The sequence below is a fragment of the Cucurbita moschata genome, unplaced genomic scaffold (assembly GCF_002738365.1).
Source record: "Cucurbita moschata cultivar Rifu unplaced genomic scaffold, Cmos_1.0 Cmo_Scf00010, whole genome shotgun sequence".
Classification (NCBI taxonomy): domain Eukaryota; kingdom Viridiplantae; phylum Streptophyta; class Magnoliopsida; order Cucurbitales; family Cucurbitaceae; genus Cucurbita; species Cucurbita moschata.
Genome location: NW_019268526.1, coordinates 3,227,591 through 3,252,238, shown reverse-complemented (window position 1 = coordinate 3,252,238; position 24,648 = coordinate 3,227,591). Strand labels below are relative to the sequence as shown.

Here is a 24,648-nt window from a genome sequence, read left to right as displayed (position 1 = left end):
CAAAGTACACCAAAGAGTCTCTCCTAAAGCCTATGAATCTCTCGAATAGCCGACTCAACTCATTTTCTAGAGCCCTCGAACAAAGTACACAATTTGTTCGACACTTGAGTCACTCTTGAATATACTTTCAAAGTTCACAGTTTTTTTTGTTCGATGCTTAGGATTCGATTGACATGACTAAGTGAAAGGCATGACTCTGATACCATGTTAGTAACCACAAACTTTCACAATTATATGATATTGTCCACTTTGAGTATAAGCTCTCGTAACTTTGTCTTTTGTTTCTCTAAAATGCCTCGTACTAATGAATATAGTATTCTTTACTTATAAACAAACCCATGATCTGTAACGACCCAGATCCACCGCTAGCCGATATTGTCCTCTTTCAGTTTTCCCTTTTGGGCTTCCTTTCAAGGTTGTCTTCTAACGAAGGTTTTCACCCCTTATAAATGATGTTTTGTTCTCCTCTCCAACCAATAAAGGACAGTAACCAAACAATTTGGAGTGAGTTTGATTGCGTGTGGAACTCTTTTGTGTTTGGCGGCCAAATGCATGTGCCGATATTGAATAATGGCAGACTACCCTAATACCCATTCCCTCAAACAACGCTTGACTTCACAATATAATTAACTCGAATTAAATGTCGGGTAGGATTTGAACTTAACTCGAATTAAAAGCCAAGTACGATCTGAACTTCATTTTGAGTGTATACAGGTTGGGTTGAAAAAAATGTTTTGAATTAACCTAAAATTTTAGGTTGGTTGAATTGGTGACTAGAACAGCATCGTGATAGAGTTTACAACCCAATTCATGAGTTAGATTATGGAGTTGTTTTTTTCAATTATTTAAAAAATTTATATTTATCCACGTCAACATATTATATTAATAACTAAAATTTCATAAAATTTAAATATCAAACATTTACAAGTCACAATATTTAGTAATATCCATTACAAACGATAATTATTTTCAATATTTTAAAAATAAAGTTGGGTTGAGTTATAACGTTAATTATTCTAAATAACATTTTTCTTTTATCTCTTAATAAATCTTTAAAAATATAAATTTGATTTCTCATTTCAGCATCGTCATTATTTCTGTTTTATTCTTTTTAATTAATCTTATAATGACGATGCTGAAGGACGTGGATGTTCTATTCAGTCTTTTCTCTCTCTTTTGACTGCTACTCTTATCTACGTGGCACATATATATATATATATATATATATTATATTTATAATTTAATATATTTTTTTTGGATTCCACTCCGCGAAACACACTCTCTGTGCAGCGATGGAACTTGGAGCATCTTTGTTCTATCTCGATCCAATCGAAGGTGAATGCGCAATGCTGTCCATTTTCCTCTGCTTTCTTTTCTGTATCTCATACTGCTGATTGCAATACCGGATTCCCGCGAATGGTAAGCTTCTCTACGTTTCGCGCTTTCCGCCGGATGGCTTATGCAAGACTGTTTGGTTGGTACCAAAATGTTGGGCTATCGGTAATGCCATTCCTTGCGGAATCCATTAGAACTCACTCTCTGCTTGAAATCGGAGCAGCTGACGGCCATTCATGGATAATTTCGTTTGGAATACGATACAGTGATTGTGTTACTTCTTTTATTCTCTTTTATCGCCATCCTTTTTAATTTCTCATTCGTATTCTTTGTCCTTCTCGATCGTTGATTATTTTGATTCAGTATCTTTTGGATTCTTTTCCCTTCTTCGGTTAATTTTGTCTTACTGACGAATTTCTGTGAGTTTGAGCTTACTGTTTCAATTCTCTGTTATTCCACAATGTACGAATGTGTTGGAGTACTTATCTATTTCTAGCTGCTATAGAATGTAATCCTCGAACTATGTTTTGTGTTTCTGTGAATATTTTGAGCGTATTGATCGTTAGAATTGGTGGAGACAATGTCACTGGTCTTTCACGCATTATTCACTATCTTCCAATCATCGAATGAAATATAATTCATCCGCTTGATCCTGTGTTTTCCGACTCATTCTCACCTCGCTTCATTAATCGAACTGCTTGTTACTTGTATTAGTTCTATGTATAAACAAGTCTCAATCGTGTTAGTAGATTTGATTTTAGTTATTTCATTTGCTGTTGACGTGAAATATTAGCAACGACTTCCTGCAGGTTAAAGGCCACCTTAAAGTCTATGCTCCAACAAACCGAAGGATGAATTTGTATTTATCTGCTTTCTATTAGAGAAATCTCCATTTTCATTTTTGGGTGCTCATTACAGGTACTACAATCCAAGTGCTTGATGGTGGAAAATTGCATTCATTGATTTATTGGAGGGAGGGAATTAGTCGGAGAAGTATCTCTTATTTAATATTTTGTTTTGATTGTGTAATTGGAACAGTACATCCTGATTTAGGAATTTTTATTTGGAGATGATTACTCACGAGCAAGATCCTGATGTCGTTCGATGGGGCCTTGAACTCTTTGATGGCAATCCATTTTCTAATTACGGGTATTGCGGAAACGTTGATCACGATGAGATACAATACTATCAAGGACAATGTTTTGATGCAGATAGTTATGACAAGATATGCAACATAGAAAATAGTGAGCTTATTGCTCAAACTCTCCAAGAACTCTCACAGCTTGCAGTGGCAGAGCCAGTATCCTTTGATGGAGGGATAGAAAATGTACAACTTTCCATGTGTCCACAAGATTGGTTTAGTCTGTCCATTAATACCTTTGGTCCTGGTATGCGGCAAAAATTAAAATTTTAATGCAGAACACATTCGAGGTTCAATGCCTAGCTTCTATTTTCTATGTTTAAAATTAATTGTGTTTTTCAGAGCATAATAATGATCTGGAAGAGGAAGATGATAGTTCATGTGCCATGCCTGTCGAGACATCCTACAGTGTGGATGACTGGTCATATTCTTTAGAGCTGACTGATGAGTATGCCCTTGATGGAGAAGTGGGAAAAAGATTGAATCAGATGGTCTCAATTCCTGTAAGTTATGCATTGAATGAGAACTCATATTTACTAGAGTGCTATCAGACGCTTTGCATGTGTGCATATGTCTTCTGCTGAGAGTGGTTGATTTCCCCGTTAATTTTATTTCTGGGGATGATTCTTCCTTTCATTGGTCAGATTACTGGAAATCTCTTCTGGTTCTCAAGTTAATATGTTGAACTTGAGCCCTTCTGTTGAAATCTGATGTCTTCATGTTGTTTGTGTGAAATAATTTTTTGTTTGTTTAGCATTCTTCTTTTTATTGTTAACAATTAATAAATGGTAGGATGCAGTTGGTGGTTTAAATTACTGTCGCTGCAAGTTGAAGTACGCACAAGTTTTTGATTTCCTTTTCATTGCTCCTTTCTTTTTGAAATTTGTACTCTCGTCAAAAGCTCTTAGGCCGAGGCTCTTAAACTATGGTCATAGTGGAACTGATAATTTGAAAGAGGAAATTGGAGATAATGCATGTACCTATATGGCGATTGAATGGTTTATACTATGACTTCTAATTTTCTGACTACTTGCTAAAATGATCTACTAAATATACTAAATGTTTTTAGTACTTATTTTGAGTTTTGTAGCATATTCCAAAAATTAATGGAGAAATTCCTTCTGTTGATGAAGAAGCTTTAGATCATCAAAGACTATTGGACAGGTGGTGTTTCTATGTTCGTCTGATACCCCATTTCTTGCCTGTCCTCATCTCACTCTCACACACGCTCATCTCTAACTTCGAATAGCTACAGTTATTTTTCGTAGCTTAGCAAGAATATAACATGCTACTATTTGGTGCCATTGTGCCGAACTAATCTGCCCCCTCACCCCCTTAGACTGCAGCTATATGATTTGATCGAGTTGAAAGTGCAAGGAGATGGTAATTGTCAGGTTAGCTTGTTCTACTTTGTCATCTTAAGCTCTCTGTCTGCTACGGAGTCACTGGTACAAATGTTTGTCTTATTTTATGGTACTTATGATGATCACTCTGTCATGATTTTAGATATCTTTAGCTTTAGCTCTTCCCTTAGTAATTTGAATTACCTACTGCTAACTGCAATACCTGTTTAATTACATTTGAGGGCTCTATGCGAGCTTTTGAGACATGCATCCTTATTTTTGTTTTGTTTCCAGTTTCGTGCTCTGTCAGATCAAATTTATCGAACTCCTGAGCACCATAAATTTGTGAGGGAGCAAGTTGTTAATAAGGTCTGGCGTATTTATATTTAAATGTTGCTTCTGATTTTTTCTTTTGTCCTATAATTTTATGGCCATTTCTATTGTAGTGTTGAAGTTTGTTATAATGAACTATTTTAACTCTCAGCTAAAGTCATATCCAGAGATATACGAAGGATATGTTCCCATGGCCTACACTGACTATCTGAAAAAAATGTCCAAGTACTCTTCTGACACATTTCACGATTTGTTTCTTCTCTTTGATTGTTTGACTGGGGAGATGTCTAACTGGACTCTTTGGTCTTGGCATTTCTTTGGGTTGATCACAGGAGTGGGGAATGGGGCGATCATGTCACTTTGCAGGCTGCTGCAGATACGGTATGTATGGGCGACATGCTATCGTGATAAGATTGGTTGGCTACTTTATAAATCATGATTCAGCCTATATTGTATGCATAGCAACTAAATGAAAGCATAACTAATAACTACTTTGGGGTCTGTTCCTTGTACTTGCAACCCTTTCTGGAAAGACGGCATGGTAAATAATTAGTTTATCAAATCCTAATAAGTGGTTATACTGTGGTGCAGTATGGTGTTAAAATTTTCATGATTACATCATTCAAAGATACCTGCTACATTGAGATTCTTCCTAATATTGAAAGGTCCAAAAGAGGTACATTCTAATTTATATTGTTTCGTTTTTTCTAATCGTTAACAACAATTCATTGAATATTTAATACATTAGATTTCCTAAGTAGAGTTACCATCTTCTAATAAACTCTCCCTGTACAAATGTAGATTATATGAAATACACAATTGCTAGTTGACCCTACACCTTTTGTAGTCGGGAATTTAGAATATATAATGTTGAAGTATTCATAGAAGATTAAACTTACAGTAACTCTTTAGCTTAAATTTTTTTGGTGAATAATGATTTAACATGGTATCGAAGTAGGAGGTTTGTGTTCAAATTTTAGTAATGCTATTTTTACCCAATTGATATTGATAATTGCTTATTTAGTGTTAGACAAATTTTCATGACTACAAATGAGAGCGTGTTGAAGTTTTAACACAAGATTAAATTTATCGAAATTCATTAGAGTAAACTGATTGCTTCAACCATGATTTAACTTATAATATTCTAGGTTGGTGGACCAAGGGGGTTTAAGTCGCTCGAAAGTAAGACTCACTGGCACTATGCCCACAGGGAGTTTATATCCTGAACTTGTGATTCCTTTAGTGGAGAAAAAATGTCGTGGTGACAAAATGACTTGGATATCTCAACTGAAAGCTTTCTTTCCTTTTATAATAAACAATTGCATCAATATGGAGTGCTAGAAAGCAAGGGTCAAAAGCATGATGCATTTTGATAAATGAAATTTACAAAAGAAATGGGAAACGGGCATTAGTTTAAGGATTATATAAAAACTTTTCATTTGCCAATAATCTATCAAATATATAATAGCTGTAGAAGAACATGGACAAAACAAAGCAAAAAGAGGCAACGCGAACACCAGGAAGAGGCATTAAAAAACAAGAAGTTCTCGTGGCCAATCCTTTTGCCTATCAGTCACTAGAAATCTCTTCTAGTCACTCTCTCAATCTGAATGCAAAGCATGGCTCAAATACCTTATACAAAAGTGCTTAGCTTTCCTTCTAAACTTGTTGGTAAATCAAAGTTGAAGGATACATTCTTTATTCCTTCTAGGACAGCAATCTGGAAACAAAAAATGTGGTGGATTTTTTTATTAAAGATAGGTAGAGAAAAGACACCATAGGGAGAGTATGATCCTCTTCATCACCACCCTCTTGAAAATGGCAGCACCAATTTGGTGAAATTTCTCTCAATTGGTTTTTCAACGGAAACATATTAGTATTGATTCCTCTTAGGCAGATAGCTCGAATGAATATCATGCAGCTCAAAATTCTTTGACAAAGTTAGAATACTCTGCCATGAAGGAGTAATAAACCAATGATTCAAGATTAGTTACTAAGTCTACATTGATTTTAGCCGAGGTTCATTATTCACCTGCTCATCTATTGTTGCAAGATTGTAGTATCTATAATCAAATAGGCACAGTCTAAGCCTGTTTGAAGATTGGTTGGAGCCCAATAAGAAAAGCGTGAAGTGGTGGATGGTCATTGCATCCGAAAATTTGAACCAGAACATTTCATTAGGTTTGGGTGGTGTAACTACTGGCAAGTGGCGCCACAGTGATAGAAAGGTTGCATATAAACCACATGAAGCCTTTCACTCAAACCACAATGCAGAGGTGGTAGGCACTGCTTTGCTAACATGGTAGAGTGCTATCCTAGGTCTTATACAAAATGTTGACAAAGCTTTCCAGTTGTTAACAACCGTGGAAAGGTTGTAGTTACAAACAATTTCCTATGGGTATAACTCCACCAAAAGGAAGTTAGCTGCACATTTTGTACAAAAAACTCAATAGAAGAAGACTTATCTTGGAAGACTCTTTGGTTCCTTTCTAGCCAAATAAGCCATAATAAAGGCTGAGCCCAACAGTTCCACAAAATGTTAGCTTGTTTGGACCAGTTACTTATCGAGAAGACTTCCACCAACCAATCCTCAATAGACTTCAGCAAGCAGTCACTAAAGCCGAAGATATTCATCAGAAAAAACCAGCCACTACCAGTTAAAGGACAATGGAGAAACATATGGTCTAAGGTCTCGTTTGATTTGCAACTCACTATGCATTTTTCACCTACTTTTTCCTCAGTCATCAATTCTGTTCCCAATTATTATGAGCCATGTTCCCTAATATGAATATGATATTCCCTACCCCTAGATTTTCCCTTTTTGCACTTTCTCATATATGTTGATGTAATAGGGGCCTATCATTCATCCTCAAAATGCAATCAATTATTCTGTCAATTACTATAACCACACCATAATGGTGGTGGGCAGAAAATTTTCAACATGTTGATCAAAATTTTAGCATTGATTTTGTAGATGCCAGCTGTAAAGATGGATTATCCTGATATTCAAAATTTTGATGTAAAAATCCTCTTTGGCATTGGGGCAGTAAAGGCTTTCATGTATGCTCTTGGTTACTATTCGTTCATAAAATTCCCCCACTTTCAAGTCTGAACAGTTTCTTTGGCATTAGGGATACGAGGGATTTATTCACGTTCTTTTTGAATTCATCTGGCACTAGTTTTCTCTATTAGCAACACTGTCATCTCATGAATAGCTTAGCTTCTGGAAGAAAAGGCTTTCCTAGTCATCTCATGAATAGCTTAGCTTCTGGAAGAAAAGGCTTTCCTAGTCATCTCATGAATAGCTTAGCTTCTGGAAGAAAAGGCTTTCCTAGTCATCTCATGAATAGCTTAGCTTCTGGAAGAAAAGGCTTTCCTAGTCATCTCATGAATAGCTTAGCTTCTGGAAGAAAAGGCTTTCCTAGTCATCTCATGAATAGCTTAGCTTCTGGAAGAAAAGGCTTTCCTAGTCATCTCATGAATAGCTTAGCTTCTGGAAGAAAAGGCTTTCCTAGTCATCTCATGAATAGCTTAGCTTCTGGAAGAAAAGGCTTTCCTAGTCATCTCATGAATAGCTTAGCTTCTGGAAGAAAAGGCTTTCCTAGTCATCTCATGAATAGCTTAGCTTCTGGAAGAAAAGGCTTTCCTAGTCATCTCATGAATAGCTTAGCTTCTGGAAGAAAAGGCTTTCCTAGTCATCTCATGAATAGCTTAGCTTCTGGAAGAAAAGGCTTTCCTAGTCATCTCATGAATAGCTTAGCTTCTGGAAGAAAAGGCTTTCCTAGTCATCTCATGAATAGCTTAGCTTCTGGAAGAAAAGGCTTTCCTAGTCATCTCATGAATAGCTTAGCTTCTGGAAGAAAAGGCTTTCCTAGTCATCTCATGAATAGCTTAGCTTCTGGAAGAAAAGGCTTTCCTCAGTATCTCCCTCGTTTACCTAGCTAACACCCTCTCCTGAAAGGTATAGGATCAATTTTGTAAGAAAGCTGAATTTTCATCCCCTTTATTCATTGATCTAAGCTTATTTATCATCATCTGAGCATTATTTTCTCTCTTAGCAACGTGCTGAGTGTTACAATCTTTCGCATAATATCCATAGAAAATGGGTGACTTCAAATGACCCTCTATTTTCCCCTTAGAAACTCTGACAGAGATGCATGCGAATGGATGTTAATGAGTATGAAATTTACTATTAGAACCTGAAGCGACTGGTTGCTGTAAGTTCTCTTAAGTGGTGGTTTATTGTTTGGTCAGTAATGTGCAGCTAAGATCACGTGTTTACCAGTATCCCAACTGAGAGCAGTCGATCATGCCCAAATTCCTCTCAGCCAGCTACTTAGGAAAGTTATTTGTATTATATTTTAATATTTGAATAATCCAAATGTTGACTTAGTGAGTATTCTTAGCTTTGAACTTTTCAAATATGGAAAGGTCGAGGGATTTATGGCTCGAAAGCTGTGTGAATGTTGAATATATTCAGGTCATAATGTTTAACGAGTCTTTTTTTTTCTCCCTCATGCTTACTTGTTACTGAAAGGATTTTCTAATTGTATGCATAACTTGCAGTTATTTGCTTGAGCTTTTGGGCTGAAGTGCACTATAACTCAATATATCCTGAAGGAGGTGAGCTCTCATTATCATTAGTTTGGTAGTTGACTGTTTCATTTACTTCTTTGTCAACGGCAATGGGATGCTTGAATTATTGGATCCTTCACCTTTCCTTAACCTTATGATAGTTAGTCCTTCCAAGTATTAGATGTGTTCACTCTTTATGTGAACTTCAACAACACTGATAGGCTTGATGAGGTCTTAATACCTTTTCTTTCCCAAATTATTGTCTTCATTAATTCTATGTTATTGACCAATATCTTTGTTCATCAATATTTTGTTGTTTAAGCTGATGGTGTTTCAAATAGATTCAAGTACTAATTTGGTTGCTTTACTTTGGTTCATTTTGATTCTTGTACTTCCAAATTTTGTTCATTTTAAAGATCAAAATGAACCAAAGATGTAATTACAAGATCAAAATGAACAAAAGTTCAAAAGTACTAAGATCAAAATTTTTGTGTGAATAAACTTACACTTGCACGTTTCAACAAGGAGCCCGTTGGCTTGTGATGAAGCTGGAAAGATGTAGTGCTTATTAACCTCTTCCAGCACATCATACGTAATTATTCAAAAAAACTTTACAACTTAATGGTATCCTAATTAAAAATTACCCTCGGAAAGGTGCCTTTTCATTTGCTTGGCATATCTAGAGTGAAATTATGATTAAACTAATGGTGATTGACAAACTTTTACCAGGAAACTAAACGAATTAAGTTGCATCAAACTAAGCTCCATCAATTTAGTACTCTCCCACTCCCTTCCCTTCTCTCTCTCTCTCTAGCATTCGGATAAGGCTAATCTTCCAAGTTTTGTAATTCTTGCTGGTATTTATTAACTCCTAAGATTGTATGTATACCACACTGTTTGTAAAGCCAATAGAACTTCGTGCATTGTGTGGTTTTCTCCAGATGTTCCCATGTTGGAGACGAGGAACAATAGGTGGTGGATGCTTCAAAACGAGCATCATCTGGAATGACGGCTCAGATAGCAATTTTCAAATATTGCTAATCACAGTCTTCACCAAGCTTTATGGACATTTCAGTCTCCATAAGAGTTCAGCTACTTGGTTCCTTTTTCCTCCAAGGTTTTGTTCCTATGTGCAACTCATAGGAAAAATTATGCCAAATACAGAAATGCTGCCATGCTTTTTGATTAATGTGTGCATCTATCTCTAACATTTGCCTGGAATCTTTTCGTTCTCTCCCCCCCCTCATTTTTTGGGTTCAAGTAACTTTAAAATTGTAACCTCACACTTGCTAATTATGTCATGCTATTTTCTGCCTCTATGTACTCCAAGTCTGAAATCATTATGTGCAGGTTCTCTCTCTGTCTTCTCCAAAGGCACCCCATTTCGCCCATTTGAAATTAACCTATTAGCCTCTCCTTGTGGGTATATATGCATTTTTAGGGCTTGTTTGAAATTTTGTTTTTATTTTCAAAACAGCTTATAGTAGTCTTGGTTTTCTCCAAGTCATTCATACGAAGACACTGGGAGAAAAAAGCAATGAGAATTTGATGTTTTAAGTTCAAATCTTTCGAGAAATTCATGTTTTCAAATCAGATATACGAATAAAAAGATAATGAATCTATGAAGACTATTTCAATTTGGTGAGCTAAAAAATGAAATGATTTTATTCAACATTTGAATTCAAAAAAAAAAAAAAGTATATATATATATATATGTATGTATGTATGGCCTCTTCCATCCACATGGTTATTGTTATTATTATTTTCATTTATTTGATTTAAAATAAGTAATAGATCAGATAACTATTGGGCTGAAATGGATTTTACCGAAGCTAACCCAAATCCCAATAGGCCCATATTTTAACTATTGCGATTCAAGGCGCACGTTAGCATGAGGAAACTCTTTAAAGCTTAAACAGCGCCATGAGTGCGCACTGCACTGAACATTTCAATCGCATTTGGGCCGTAACGTAACTAAACAACAACAATCCTGAAATAGGCTTCAAGGGTTCTGGAAGAAGAAGAAGAAGAAGAAGAAGAAGCTTCTGGAACTTCCAATCCCACAATAAAAACCGAACCCTAAACTCATTCAGCGCTTTGCTTACCCACCTTATCCCAACAGCTAGCTCTACCAAAACTAAAACCCTCCGAGCTCCGCTGCCTGAAAATGGCGTCTGCTAATGCAATTTCTTCTGCATCGATTCTATGTTCTTCCCAGAAGGTACTACCTTGATTTCTCATTTCTTTGTTGTTATTCTACAGCAATTCCTCCCCTTACCTCGTAATCTTTACAATTCTTCGCTTTCCTTTATCTTTGAAAATGATGATTTGTAGATTATAGTCGTTGCGATTCTATACTGTTGTGTTTGCGCCGTATGAGAATCATGTGAGCTACGTAATTGGCGTTCTATGTAGAAAGTTGTGGAGTTTGCTATCATAGATGAGCTGAGAGTGGGTATTTCATTCTTGTAAAAAGTGTTGGTGGTGGAATTGTGAAGGAGAAACTGATAATGCTAATGTAGAATTTCCATTAACTTACGCTGCATTAATCTATCGTTGCAGAGTTTGAGAAAGGCGAATCAAACACAGAACAACAGGCTAAATTACAGACAGGCGGGTAGCAGATTTGTTGTGAGAGCTACTGCTAAGGAGATAGCGTTTGACCAAAGTTCTAGGAGCGCACTTCAGTCTGGGATTGACAAGCTTGCCAATGCAGTCGGTCTGACTCTTGGACCTAGGGGTAACTTCTTGGTTCTTTTGATTTATCAATTACTCAGTATTGAATTTCGTTTTACTTTATGGAAATAGATTCATTTCATGTTTTGTTACTCCATTGGATGGATTTTGAGAATTTTGGGTTCTTAACTAAATGTTCAACTTGTTGTGACCTTTGTATTTGAAGGGAGAAATGTGGTGCTGGATGAGTTCGGCAGTCCTAAAGTTGTAAACGATGGTGTGACAATTGCTCGGGCAATTGAGTTGCCTGATCCCATGGAAAATGCTGGTGCAGCTCTAATTAGAGAGGTTGGTCCTCCTTTACACTCTGATCTTCCTGTTATATTTGATCTGTTGTGATGCAATAATTTATCATCCATCAGCTATTGAAATCCTGTAAGCATGCTATTTGTCATGAAGGTTGCAAGTAAAACTAATGATTCTGCTGGTGATGGGACGACAACTGCCTCAGTCCTCGCTAGGGAAATTATCAAGCTAGGCCTGCTTAATGTTACCTCCGGAGCAAATCCAGTATCACTGAAGAGAGGAATTGACAAGACCGTGCAAGGATTGATCCAAGAGCTTGAGAACAAGGCTAGGGCTATAGAAGGCAGAGATGATATAAAAGGTATTGCTTTCTGCTGGGAATTTGTAGAAAACAACCAAAATATAAAATACATAAGTTTACTAGAGGAGAAAAATCAGTACCCACCAGAAAGAAATCGAATGTAGAAGTTTTTTACAATCACAATATTTATTCATCAGTTGATGATCCTTGTTTTGTTTTAATTCTGTGTAGCTGTTGCTTCTATTTCTGCTGGAAATGACGAGCTTATAGGGATGATGATCGCTGATGCCATTGAAAAAGTGGGGCCTGATGGTGTCTTATCCATTGAGTCATCATCTTCCTTTGAGACCACTGTTGAAGTTGAAGAAGGGATGGCGGTGTGTAGTTTTGCTCTTTACTGAAGAGTATCTTTCTTAATCCAAATCCAAGTCATTCATGCACGTTATAACTCTACTCTATGTCTTCATCTTTTTCATGTTGCAGATTGACAGAGGCTATATTTCTCCTCAGTTTGTTACAAACCCTGAAAAGTTAATTGCTGAATTTGAGAATGCACGAGTGTTAGTTACAGACCAGAAAATTTCGGCCATAAAGGATATAATCCCTATATTGGAGAAAACCACGCAATTGAGAGCTCCTTTGCTTATCATTGCAGAGGATGTTACTGGTGAGGCTTTGGCTACCCTTGTTGTGAACAAGTTGCGGGGGATTCTAAATGTTGCTGCCATTAAAGCTCCGAGCTTTGGAGAAAGGAGAAAGGCGATGCTTCAAGACATTGCCATTTTGACAGGTATTTAACGAAAGGTTTGCAAGGGCGAGTTCATTTTATAAATTTGATCTGCTTTTATGTTGATTTGAGTAGAATGGCTAATTCTTGTTGCTTTATTATTGTTTTAGGTGCTGAGTTTCAAGCCAATGATCTTGGATTGCTAGTAGAAAATACTACAATTGAACAGCTTGGTTTGGCCCGAAAAGTGACCATCTCCAAGGACACTACCACCATCATTGCTGACGCTGCTTCAAAAGACGAGCTACAAGCCAGGATTGCACAGCTAAAGAAGGAATTGGCGGAGACAGATTCTGTGTATGACACAGAGAAACTCGCTGAAAGAATTGCCAAACTATCTGGTGGTGTTGCTGTCATTAAAGTAGGAGCTGCAACAGAGACTGAACTTGAGGACCGGAAGCTCCGTATTGAAGATGCAAAGAATGCAACTTTCGCTGCCATAGAGGAAGGCATTGTACCTGGTGGTGGTGCTGCACTGGTTCACCTCTCAACTCTTGTCCCTGCAATCAAGGACAAGCTCGAAGATGCCGAAGAGAAGCTCGGTGCCGATATTGTCCAAAAGGTAACCGAACTCTGTAGTGCATTCCTGGAACAACTACTGGGTGCTGCATTTGGTCTTTTGTTATTGACTTGAATGTTTTTGTACACAGGCGCTGGTAGCACCGGCATCCTTAATTGCCCAAAATGCTGGAATTGAAGGGGAAGTAGTGGTGGAGAAGATAAAGTCGAGTGAATGGGAAATTGGTTACAACGCAATGACAGACAAGTACGAGAATCTAGTAGAGGCCGGCGTTATTGACCCAGCCAAGGTGACCAGATGTGCCTTGCAGAATGCAGCTTCAGTTGCTGGGATGGTCCTAACCACACAGGCTATTGTAGTTGAAAAGCCCAAGCCCAAGGCACCCACCGCTGCACCACAAGGCCTTACTGTTTAAATTTCTAAGAATTTTCATATCTTCCCTTTGTAGGATTTTCAGATATCACGAACGTGGTGGGTAGTCTGGCGGCGCGCATTCATTGGAGGAAAAGGCAAAACAATAAGGAGACGCAACTCCGTGTGAATGCACCTTTTTTGTAAGGTTCTCTGGAAACTTTCATTTAGATATATTGTAAGATTACTGAATGAGTTGGATTAACTTTATGAGTTTTCATTGAAAAGAAATAATCTCGATGAATTGGGTCAGTGGTGGGGCACCCCTTTAGATGATTTCATGTGTTAAAATGACCCTTGAGGGTGGTGGGGATTTGACAGAAACAGACAGCACCTCTGTTGTTCTTTCTGTGATATCCTTCCATTAATTGGCTTTTTAAGATGGAATCTACTATGAAATCCACTGTTCCTCAGGGGAAATAATAATGAATGTAGGGTCCGTTACACGTGTCGGCTTAATCTCTCAAAGTAAAGAACTTTGGGAAATAATGAATGTAGGGTCCAAATTGAAAGCTTTCAATGCCGCATTTGTTCCTATGGTTTTTTTTTTATTTTTTATAAGCTATAGGACTGATTCTTTGAGTAGGAAGTGAAAATAGCAAACTGGGCAGAGCAATCATATGCTCGACAGGGCAATCATATGCTCGACGAAGAAAGCACTTGGTCTTTCCCCAATTCTGTAGGGAAGGAATTTCCGGTGGAGGAGACAAATGATTCATTCTCTTCTAGAAAAGGAACTACAATCTATGCCCACTAAAACCCTATGTCCCTCTGCTGCGACCTGAATTTGATTCCGACAGCATCTCTCCTTAGCTTCTATTACCTGACCAAACCCGCTGAATTTGTTCCTATGGGTTTTTTTTTCCTTAAATTAAAAAAGGGAATAAATTCTTCGTGCAGATTGTATATTAACAAATGGAAAGCTACTAACCACGGCCACCTTTATTTCTCGGTGCTCAATGTTTACTTTATTTTATTTATTATTATTTGTTCAAATTGGCTTAATTTATTATTGTTCAGTTATTTTACATGTGCGCCAGTCCAACCTTATTAGAAGCTTCTTATAAAATGTTATTCTTATAAAATGCGTAACATGTAAAAACACATGATTATTATGTAATTAAACCTTATATTAATTGTTGAATTATCTAATTTAACAACTAGTATATAAAGTAATTACGTTGACTTTATTTTTTAAGGACCATACTTATCATTTTTTTAAATATCTAAACAATATTTAGAAAAATAAGAATACTTTTTAAAACAAATTTCAAAGATAAAAAATGAATTTTCATGAGAATTTTATATTCATATAAAGATAAAAGGATGGGAGTAATTAAAATTTTAAATTAATAAAAGGCTAGTAATATTTCAAAAAAAATTATTATAGATATCTAAAACTCTCCACACGTGCGGACCATCAATTTAGTTTTTTTTTTTAATTATTATTATTAAAGATATACTTAAAACAATTTCCCTCCTGTTGGTATTAAATTTAATGTATTTATAGGAGTGAGAGCCGGGGATCGTTGAAGCCAGATTCGTGGTTGTTTTCTCTTTCCAATATTACCCCTATTGTGATTCGATTTTACGCGTACAGTTGGAGGCGAATTGAGTAATTTCTCAACTAGTTCGCCATCGAAGGGAGAGGAAAAACGAGAAAGGACTCGTGGAAGCTGGGTGGTCTGTAGGCTGCGTGGAAGGCAGGCGACGCGGCAATGACCGATATAGAGTGGCTTCCACCGCGACAATGAATAGAGCTCCTTGTTCATGGAGGATCTTCAACCCTAGTTCTTCTTCTTCTTCTTCTTGATTTTCGAGATCTGTCTTGTTCTTGATTACAGGTTCCATTCTTTTCCTTTTCTCTTCTTATACCTTCCGCATTGTCTGCCTACTTATTCAATCGCTTTCTATCACTTTGCCTTTTGATTCTCTCTCACACGTTTATCTTCTCTTTCTCCTGCTTGTTCCTATCTCCATTTGAATTTCGTTTTTATTACGTGCTGTATTTGTGCCATGTTGTGACAATGTCCAACGTCGTTGTAGCTTGTTTCTCTGTTCTTCTGTCCAATGATTGGATTTCGATTTTTACTTGTTAATTGATGCATACAGAATTTTATTGGCTTTGATATAGATGGCGGAGGTCGCTAAGGTGTTGTATATTGTGGTTCTGGATTATGAAGAACAAGTGAAGAAGGAGAAAGGGTCTTTCCGGTATACTCGCCCCGTTTTGCAAAGCACTCTGCAGCTCATGGGTTGCAAGGCACGACATGCTTTCAAGGTGCTTCATATTTGATGCCTTCTTTCTCTATATCTCAATTTAAGATTTGCCGACTGATTTTCCTTTACCTTCACCGTTATGTTCTTCCTTGGGCGAGCAAAGATGGATGGTTATTCTCATATTTGTTTCGTTGTTTTTTCTGTCTGGGTTGTGGTCTATTTTTTGCGTATCTGAATTCAAGTTGTGGGGGTCAGATCTGCATCTACCCTGTCGTTTCTTGTTTATGAGTTCTATATGTTCTATTTTTGTTGTTGTGGGATGCATAATTATTTCTTTCCTCTTGCTTTTATTGTTTTTTTCTGCGAGACCAAACTGTTCTTCTTTGATTATGTTTATTTCTCTGTTGTTGTCATCGTTGTTGTCATCATCATGTTGCCTTTCAACTTCCTATCTTTCCTTTCCCTTGTCCACTAAGCTGTTTGTCGTTGGTGGAGATATTATTCATTGTTCCTATCGTATGCTTTAAATTGTGGGTCACCTTTTCTATTTCGTGAACTTTGCATACCGAATACTTTCAATATCTTGGCCATTTTCAAGAATGGCCTGTTTTGGATGTCCTGTTCCAATTCTCTCTCGCGTGTACCTTGCATTGTCATGTTTTCTATTGGCAGGCAGTTCTTTAAAACAAATTCTATCCCACAACGGCAGTGACAAATAATGCACCGACCTTGATTTATGTAAATAGAAGTTTATGATTTTGAGTTTTGAAGCCTGGGTGTTTACCATCATGCAGAGATGACCCTTAGTGTTTATGTGGCGTTCTAAGTTGTTTTAATCGCATCCATCCTCGTGCATCAATGCTATTTGTCTATAATTCTTTCGGTTTTTTTTTTTATTCGCAATGGCGAAGTGATGGATACATTCATCACCTTTGCAACTGAAGAGTATGGAGGTGGATGTACAATGCCTTGTCTACAACCTTATCTTCGATCTGAATTTACAAATTCAAGAGAGAGGTTTGAGTGGGAGCCACAAGTTATCAATATTTATGATGTTTGCTTTTGATCTTCTTAAAATCTGGACTGTTATACAACATTTTCATCATCCGTTTTGCTTTATTTATCTAGTGTCACATCAAATTAATTTGATTCGTTATGTTTCCAAGCAATGTTGAAAGCCTTGAAATTTTCTGATGGTTATGATTTTTTTCCTGTGATTACTTGATTAGATAAGCCAAAGGGCTTTTGAGTTGTTGCGTAAAGGTTATGATGTGCATCCTGAAGGGTTTGAGACAAGATCTTCTGGAAAAGAACATCTAAGTTTATCTAAAGATGGTGGAAACAAAAACATTCCCTTTGAGATTTATAAAATGCGCACAACCCTCATTGTAAGGAGAGCAACCTTCTTAGATGTTGTATGCAAAGCCCTGGCAGAATACAAGTACGTGAGTCCCAACCAGAGGGCTGACTTGCTTTTAGCCTGCAGGTAAACTCTAAACGATATGAGCCTTTGAATCAAGTACCCATTACGTTTACCTGTTTTTCTTGTGTGTTAATCTACCATTATTTTCCACAAATAGGTAATTCTGTGGTTTAGTCATGTGTAGTTTAGGTTCAAGTAGCTTTGTACAAGGATAAGTTTAGAGATAATCTTATTCATGCCAGAAAGTTCTTATGTGGATCTGACTATTTTAGATTTAGATCTGGTCTGTCTTGTGGGAGATTTGGGGAGAGAAATTCTATGGTAAACCTGAGGGAGAGGAAGTGGAGGATTTTTCAACCATAGAAAAGAGAATACTGGTGCTATTTGTAATCCATGTAACCCTCTTGGTGTCTCTTTGGGTCTTAATACTAAAAATGTCGTGTCTTGTCTTAACCTGATTAAATATGAACACTTATGACATTCCCTTGGTTTCATGAATTAAATTTCTTGTGTCTATTATGCATGGATATTGTACGAAGATTTGGGGCTGCTTGCAAGTCTGATAAGCACCATTATATTTGTCTAGCTGGTTTGTAATTCGTGTAACGGTATTTTGTTTTCACAGAATCCGGGAAAGGAAGGAATCTATGACTGTACTATTATGTGGTACTAGTGGCTGTGGCAAATCTACCTTGTCCGCTCTGCTGGTATATCCTTGCAGAGACTTGAATCTTTGGGGACAAAAATTTGTTGCATTATTCAAGCTTTTACAGTTTCTTGAAGTGGCAACAGCTAACTGCAATGCATGGCATGGAGTTTTAGTTGAAAGTAGTTTTAAAATGTTCTAACTTAAGTACACTTCACTTTGTTCTGACAGGGTAGCAGGTTAGGAATTACGACAGTAATATCAACCGACTCAATTCGGCATATGATGAGGAGTTTTGTAGATGAGAAACAAAATCCTCTGCTCTGGGCTTCAACTTACCATGCTGGGGAGGTTTTGGATCCAGTGGCTGTCGCTGAAGCCAAGGCAAAAAGAAAAGCAACAAAGTTGGAAGGCAATCCTCATTCATATCTGAAGGATGAAGTACTGGAGAGTTCTTCCATTGGAAAATTTGATGGCCAACCATCGGATCGTTGCACTGAGCTAATCAGTCAAAAGCAGATGGCTGTTGAAGGATACAAGGCTCAGAGTGAAATGGTGATTGACAGTCTTGATAGGCTGATTACTGCATGGGAAGAGCGGAAAGAATCGGTGGTTGTTGAGGGTGTTCACTTAAGCCTAAATTTTGTGGTGTGTAATCTTCAGTTGACTTTTCTTCCCTATCTATTTAGATTTTATATTCTTCTTGGCATTTACTCCAGCGCTGTTTTTGCAGATGGGGCTCATGAAGAAACATCCATCAATTGTACCGTTCATGATTTACATCACCAATGAGGACAAGCACATGGAAAGATTTGCTGTGAGAGCAAAATATATGACACTTGACCCAGCTAAGAACAGATATGTGAAGTATATACGAAATATTAGGGCAATACAAGAATATTTATGCAAGAGGGCTGATAAGCATCTTATCCCTAAAATAAACAACACCAATGTTGACAAGAGTGTAGCTGCCATCCATGCAACAGTATTTAGCTGCCTTCGTAGGCGTGAAGCAGGCGAACAACTATATGATCCTGTACGCAATACTGTTCCTATTATTGACGAGGAATACAGGAATCAGTGTGCAGCCAACTCGTTGAGCTCTAAGTGCATGTTTCAACTCATCCAGAGGAAAGGTTCCTCTAGGAATCTCATGGCTTTGGTTAATACTGACGGATCGGTGGCTAAGGCTTGGCCTGTTGATCCAATTGATAATACAAGTGGGAAGCCTTTATTAGGCCCGAGGACTGAGAATGGATTTGGGACTCCAATGTATGGTCCATTGCAGATTGGTAAAGCTGAAACTGTTAATCTTCAATTTGGTTTCTATGGCATCAGTGCTTGGCCTTCTGATGGTGGGACCAGCCGTGTAGGGAGTGTGGATGAATCCAGGCCAGATTGGACTGATACTAGTAAATACCATTCTTCTTGCTGCAGCTCTCCAAGGTTTTCGGATGGACCTTCCAAGGAGGTAGTTCAGAAAATTATTTAAATTTTCTGAAGAACGCGTCGACTGATTGTTTATGTTTAGAAGAATATTGACTTCCCGATACCCGGTGCTCAGTAGTTTTGGAAATTTAAAAGCAAATATTCAAGCTGTATAAATGCAGCATCTGCTTCTTTTCTTCTGTTTTTTTTTCTTCGATGCAATCTTACTTCTTCGGTTGTAGAGGATAATTATGTATAGCTCTGATGGCCCATTGTTCTTTTTCAGCTCAAGGAAGATATCTCAGTGCACGGTAGTGAGGAAGAGGTTGATGATCCTCAAGAGCTTGGCAGTGATGAAGACTTTAGTGAAGATGGTGACAAACAGATTCATGAAGAGGTATTATCTGGTTCTACCTACAAGAATTGCTAAATATGTTTGAAAGCTTGGTCCTTTGCACTGAGTTCTTGGAGTTCTCCAATGGAACTCTTCTTGCTACACAGAGTATCCAATATAATTTGTTCACAATATCATTGCACTAACCTTGTCTTGGCATTGGATCCTATTTATATTAATGCTGTTTAGTAATTTGCTTCATGCTTGGTATGGTAGCGAAGCTTTAGGATCAGAATTTGAATATTTTACATGATGGTTCACAGGTAGGCTCAGTCGATGAAGAGTCGACAAAATCAGATGAAGAATATGATGATCTGGCAATGCTGGACGTGAATCATGGTTACTGGTTAGATGATGACAATGAGGACATGGAAAAGGCTGGATCTGTTACCAAGGGCCAAATGAGTGCTCGAGAAGTTGATAGGTATCGCCAGAACCTGGACCGCGTCCTGCGCTCGAAAAGCAAGTCATCCAAGTCACTCTGCTCCTTTTCTTCTCTTCTTAAGGAGAAAGAAAGAAATAGCAAAACCTCTGGTGCTATGAAAATGAAGAAACGTTCCCTTAGCATTCCAGCCATGAGAAAGCATGGTTCAGCTATTGAGGGGGGCCCCATTCTCTCTGGAGCTCCTCAGGGGTAGCTCAAGAATTTTGGTTTCCTTTCTTGATTTCTCAAGGTCTCTTTTCCTGGTATTAGCTCATGACTACGTGCGTATAAACGCCCCCGCCCCCGCCCCTGCCCCTCCCCACTTCCCCCGGGTTAAAAAAATGTACAGAGAGGTGTTCCTTGTGATTGACTTGCTTCGGGTTGCAGCGGTCCCTTGTAGTATATAAATACACATATTCCACTAATTTGTTTATGATAGATGAATGTAGAAGACAAATATGATCATTCCTGTCCTACGCACAGCATACTGCTTAGTTCTCAACAAAAAAAGAAGCCTAATTTGTAACAAAGTTATCTGTGCAGCCATTGAGCTCCACAGGACCTGTAGCTTGGCGCTTGCGCGTTGTATGACCGACTCTGACCGACTCTGGTCTATCCCCGACCCGAGAACCATTAAACAGGAGCAAGAAAAAATAAAGGGTCAGTTACAGAACTTCCAAATCGGCTCATTGCCATGTTTATTGGCCTTTGATAGGGGTAAAAACCCAGATTCGAGCTCGAAAGCCTGCCACTGGCAGCAGAGTAATTCAATTTAGTTCTATTGTGAATCAGTTCATCAACCATTTATGAATCAGTTCAGGCCTCATAGTAATTCAAATTAGTTCCAAAGTGGTTGGAATCAGTCTGCGAAGATCAGCCCCACGTTTAGCCAAGATGCTTAACACCATTGTTGCTTCTTTAGTCCGATTCAACTTCCATAATTCCAACACAATCTTTTCACAAACCGATGGATTTAATTGATACCCATCCTTCTCCATCATTATTTGCAGCTCAATAGCTTCATCAACCATTCCCTTTACGCAGAAACCATCGACCAATGCATCGAAAATTGCCTCATCCATTTTGATTCCCTTGCTCTGCATTCCATTTACATATTCTACTGCAAGCCCCATATCTCCTACCTTGCAGAGACCATCGATTAGAGCCCAATATGTATCAGAATTCGTGGCAATATTTCTCTCAGACATTTCGTCGAACACTAAACACGCACTCTGGATCGCCCCTGCTTTACAGTAGCTTCTAATGATCAGATTATACAAATGGGAGTCTGCCTTCAAGCCCTCGTCGTGCATCTTCATCACCAAGTTCTTGGCCGCCTCAGTCCTTCCTGAGCTCGTGAACCCATCAATTAAGAGTTTGTAAGTGTTGGCATCAAAACGAACTTCTTCCTTTTCCATCAGAATCAATATCAGATCCAACTCCTCGAAATTCCATCTCTTAGCGCAAGCACTAACCATCACATTGAATGTAACAATGTTGGGTTTAATTCCTTTCCCCAACGTCTCCTCCACCAACTCTCTACCTCTCTTAATCTCTCCATTCCAACACAGGATATCCACTACAACAGTTAAAGAATAAACAGAGACCGCTAATCTTGATTTAAGCATTCGATAGAAGAAATCTAAAGCTAAATGCATCTGATTAGATCCTTTAAGCGATAGTAAATGCACAGTACAGCTCTGCTCATCGATCATAATCCCATTGTTCTTCATATAGCTAAAAGTTTCAGAAACAGAGTCGAAGAACCCACTCTCCGAGTACAGAGCAAGCATGAAATTGAAAAATTTTACCTTAACCTTCCTTTCTTGACAGCAACTTTCCACCGTCGAAGCAATAATAGCAAATGAGTAGCGGAGATTTCCATCAATCGATACAGTTTTCAGAAGGCTTGCTGCATCGGAGAACATCCTTGCCTTGAGAAGCCTGCAAATGACGGTCAAATGAGCCTGAAGATCAGGCGTGAAGGACATGAGAGGCTGATTTTTTAGGCAAAAATCGAAGAAATGGAAGCATTCTGAAGATCTAAGATTTGGATTAGAGAGAATGGAAGTGAAAACATGGGGATTGAGTTGGGAGATGAAGCATGACTCAGTGGAATCGAACGGCGCCGGAGCTAAGATCGTTGAAATGATTTCCGCGAGTGGTTTCGATGAGGGATTGGATTGACAATTTCCTTTGACAGTTTTTAGGGTTTTCAGGAGATTCGGAATCGACATTACTGAAATTCTGAAGAATTGACGAATTATGTGATTTTCTGATAATAAATGCAAAACTGAATCCAAAAGAGAAGGAGAGATGGCAATGGTGGATGACGTGGGACCCTTCCTTCCATTGCGTGTCTGCCACGTGTATATCATCATTCACGTGGGCCCCACGCATCCCATTCCTCTGCCACGTTTTCTGAATTTCTTTTTCTTTTATATTTATATTAATTTTTATGGATTATTTTAATATTTTTCCACTAATTGGGGCATTTGGGTAAAGCCTCATCATTTTAGCCTCCTAGTTGGCAAATATTCTCTGAGTTTGTCTATTGCTATTTAGCCCTTCATATTTTTCATATTACCAACAAACGCATATAATTTTCATATATTCTTCCACTTACCCTAGTTGGATTATATTTACATTATTGCCCAACTTAATATTATATCCATACCCATGTTGATATGAATATCTCGAGTCAAAATAAGTACGCAAAATCAATGGAGGAGACAACGTCGAGAAAACACCAACGTTGTTTTTAGTTGTTTATCGATGTTTTATTCTTTGATGCTATCTTATATAGTCACTGTTACGATTTACTTAAAAGTCATGATCTTCTTGTTATACTTCTATTTAAGAAATAAACTATTACAACTCTGATCCCGAGTATATAACTGAGGTATACTACAAGTAAAGATATAGAGTATTATGGAGGTTCATTGTTCTATCTCTAATGGTCCAAACCCATTAGTAGATATGGTCCTTTTTTAGTTTTTCCTTTCTGGTTTTCTATCCAAATTTTTAAAACGAGTCTCTTAGGGAAAGGTTGCTATATCCTTATAAAGAATGTTTCGTTCTCCTTCCAATCGATGTGGGATCTCACCCTTTCTAGATCAAGTGTCCTTGTTGGCACTCGTACCCATCTCCAATCAATGTGGGACCGCTCAATCCACTTCTTCGGGACCAGGGTCCTTGCTAGCTCACAACCTCTTATCCCCCTTCGAGGTTCAGCCTTCTCACTGGTACATCACTCTGTGTGTGGCTTTGATATTATTTGTAACAACCCAATCCCACGACTAGCGGATATCATTCTTAACTTAATCAAAAGGAAAGAGAAGTAATAATGAAGCATAGATTTGAGAAGACATGTGAAGAATTGACAAATGTTCATCAAAAGCTACATTGTTCATCAATTCATACACAACATTACAACCAATTCTAACCCAAAATGAGTGGCTAAAACAAAAGCATCATTTTGTGTTGGTTTAGGCGTCACATACAAGTTGATTGATTCATAGAGAGCAATCAAATTAATGATGAATGGGAAGATCTCATCTGAGGGAAGCTGCAAATATGGGAACCACACAGTGAGTGAGCGACAGAGGTAAGCGAGTAGGAGATCTTCACAATCTCCAACTTCCTGAATCATCACTGTCTGTCATACTTATAAGCAAACAAAGACACACAGAGAGAGCAAAAGAACGTACCATCACAAATGTCTTCCTGCCATTGCTCCACCCCCAACCTCCGATACTACTAGCCGGACATGCGACACGACGTTGTTGAGTATGTAAAGACGACGTGCCTCGTATGTCAACAAGACATGGTCGAACAGAACAACACTACAATTACACCTCACGAAGCAGACATCGAGTGTTTGACTCGAACATTTGACCTTTTAGTAGATGTTAAGAACGTAATAACCTCCCCATGAAGTAGTAGACCTTGTTTGACCTTTTGGTAGACGTTACAAGGGCAATAGGCTCTCCATGAACCAGACATTACTCGAACATTTGACCTTTTAGCAGACGTTAAGAACGCAATAACCTCCCCTATGAAGCAAACATCGAGTGTTTTACTCGAACATTTAACCTTTTGGTAGACGTTACGAGGGGCAACAACCTCCCCATGAAGTAGACATCGAGTGTTTTACTCAAACATTTGACGTTTCGGTCGATTACGCGGGGAATAACCTCCCACTTCCTTGGAAATTAGTCAAGAATTCACCTTAGAAACAACAATTTGTAGAGGATTTGAGGCATCTTCTTCATCTCTCGAGATTCTCTTCCCTTTCTCGGCCTGTAAAAAAGCTACAAAACGCTCCTCCTCCCACCATAATCCAATTACACAATCCAAAAAAAAAAAAAAAAAAAAAAAAAAAA

At 38.0% G+C, this 24,648-nt stretch overlaps 4 protein-coding genes across 10 annotated transcripts; 3 read left to right on the top strand and 1 right to left on the bottom strand.

The window, feature by feature from the left end:
* Positions 1-1,253: 1,253 nt before the first annotated feature.
* LOC111448165 (OTU domain-containing protein DDB_G0284757-like) lies at positions 1,254-10,067 on the top strand. Of its 6 annotated transcripts, none has more exons than XR_002711375.1 (13): positions 1,254-1,335; positions 2,145-2,253; positions 2,374-2,723; positions 2,819-2,979; positions 3,567-3,640; positions 3,816-3,870; positions 4,114-4,188; positions 4,304-4,377; positions 4,485-4,533; positions 4,744-4,828; positions 8,719-8,775; positions 9,669-9,834; positions 9,894-10,067. XR_002711375.1 is itself a non-coding variant. In XM_023087614.1 (12 exons), exons 3-12 carry the CDS (start codon positions 2,405-2,407, stop codon positions 9,734-9,736), a joined length of 1,017 nt encoding a protein of 338 aa, XP_022943382.1. In that variant the 5' UTR covers positions 1,254-1,335; positions 2,145-2,253; positions 2,374-2,404; the 3' UTR covers positions 9,737-10,067. The 6 variants fall into 6 exon arrangements, 2 of the variants coding, with proteins under 2 accessions (XP_022943382.1, XP_022943383.1); XR_002711378.1 differs by adding an exon at positions 9,457-9,584 and having other exon boundaries at positions 9,669-10,067; XR_002711377.1 differs by having other exon boundaries at positions 2,129-2,253.
* A 639-nt stretch (positions 10,068-10,706) lies between these two features.
* LOC111448162 (ruBisCO large subunit-binding protein subunit alpha-like) lies at positions 10,707-14,004 on the top strand. The gene is made up of 8 exons (XM_023087612.1): positions 10,707-10,948; positions 11,290-11,467; positions 11,630-11,751; positions 11,863-12,070; positions 12,242-12,387; positions 12,494-12,800; positions 12,908-13,359; positions 13,448-14,004. The coding sequence occupies exons 1-8, from the start codon at positions 10,895-10,897 to the stop codon at positions 13,730-13,732; spliced, it is 1,752 nt and encodes a 583-aa protein (XP_022943380.1). The 5' UTR covers positions 10,707-10,894; the 3' UTR covers positions 13,733-14,004.
* A 1,237-nt stretch (positions 14,005-15,241) lies between these two features.
* Positions 15,242-20,688, top strand: LOC111448160 (P-loop NTPase domain-containing protein LPA1 homolog 1-like). Of its 2 annotated transcripts, none has more exons than XM_023087610.1 (8): positions 15,242-15,572; positions 15,863-16,009; positions 17,178-17,434; positions 17,997-18,078; positions 18,249-18,665; positions 18,751-19,488; positions 19,732-19,842; positions 20,103-20,688. In XM_023087610.1, the coding sequence occupies exons 2-8, from the start codon at positions 15,863-15,865 to the stop codon at positions 20,475-20,477; spliced, it is 2,127 nt and encodes a 708-aa protein (XP_022943378.1). In that variant the 5' UTR covers positions 15,242-15,572; the 3' UTR covers positions 20,478-20,688. The 2 variants fall into 2 exon arrangements, with proteins under 2 accessions (XP_022943378.1, XP_022943379.1); XM_023087611.1 differs by having other exon boundaries at positions 15,841-16,009.
* LOC111448163 (pentatricopeptide repeat-containing protein At2g28050) lies at positions 20,620-22,526 on the bottom strand. Its single transcript, XM_023087613.1, has one exon. It carries the CDS (start codon positions 22,498-22,500, stop codon positions 21,097-21,099), a length of 1,404 nt encoding a protein of 467 aa, XP_022943381.1. The 5' UTR covers positions 22,501-22,526; the 3' UTR covers positions 20,620-21,096.
* Positions 22,527-24,648: the final 2,122 nt, after the last annotated feature.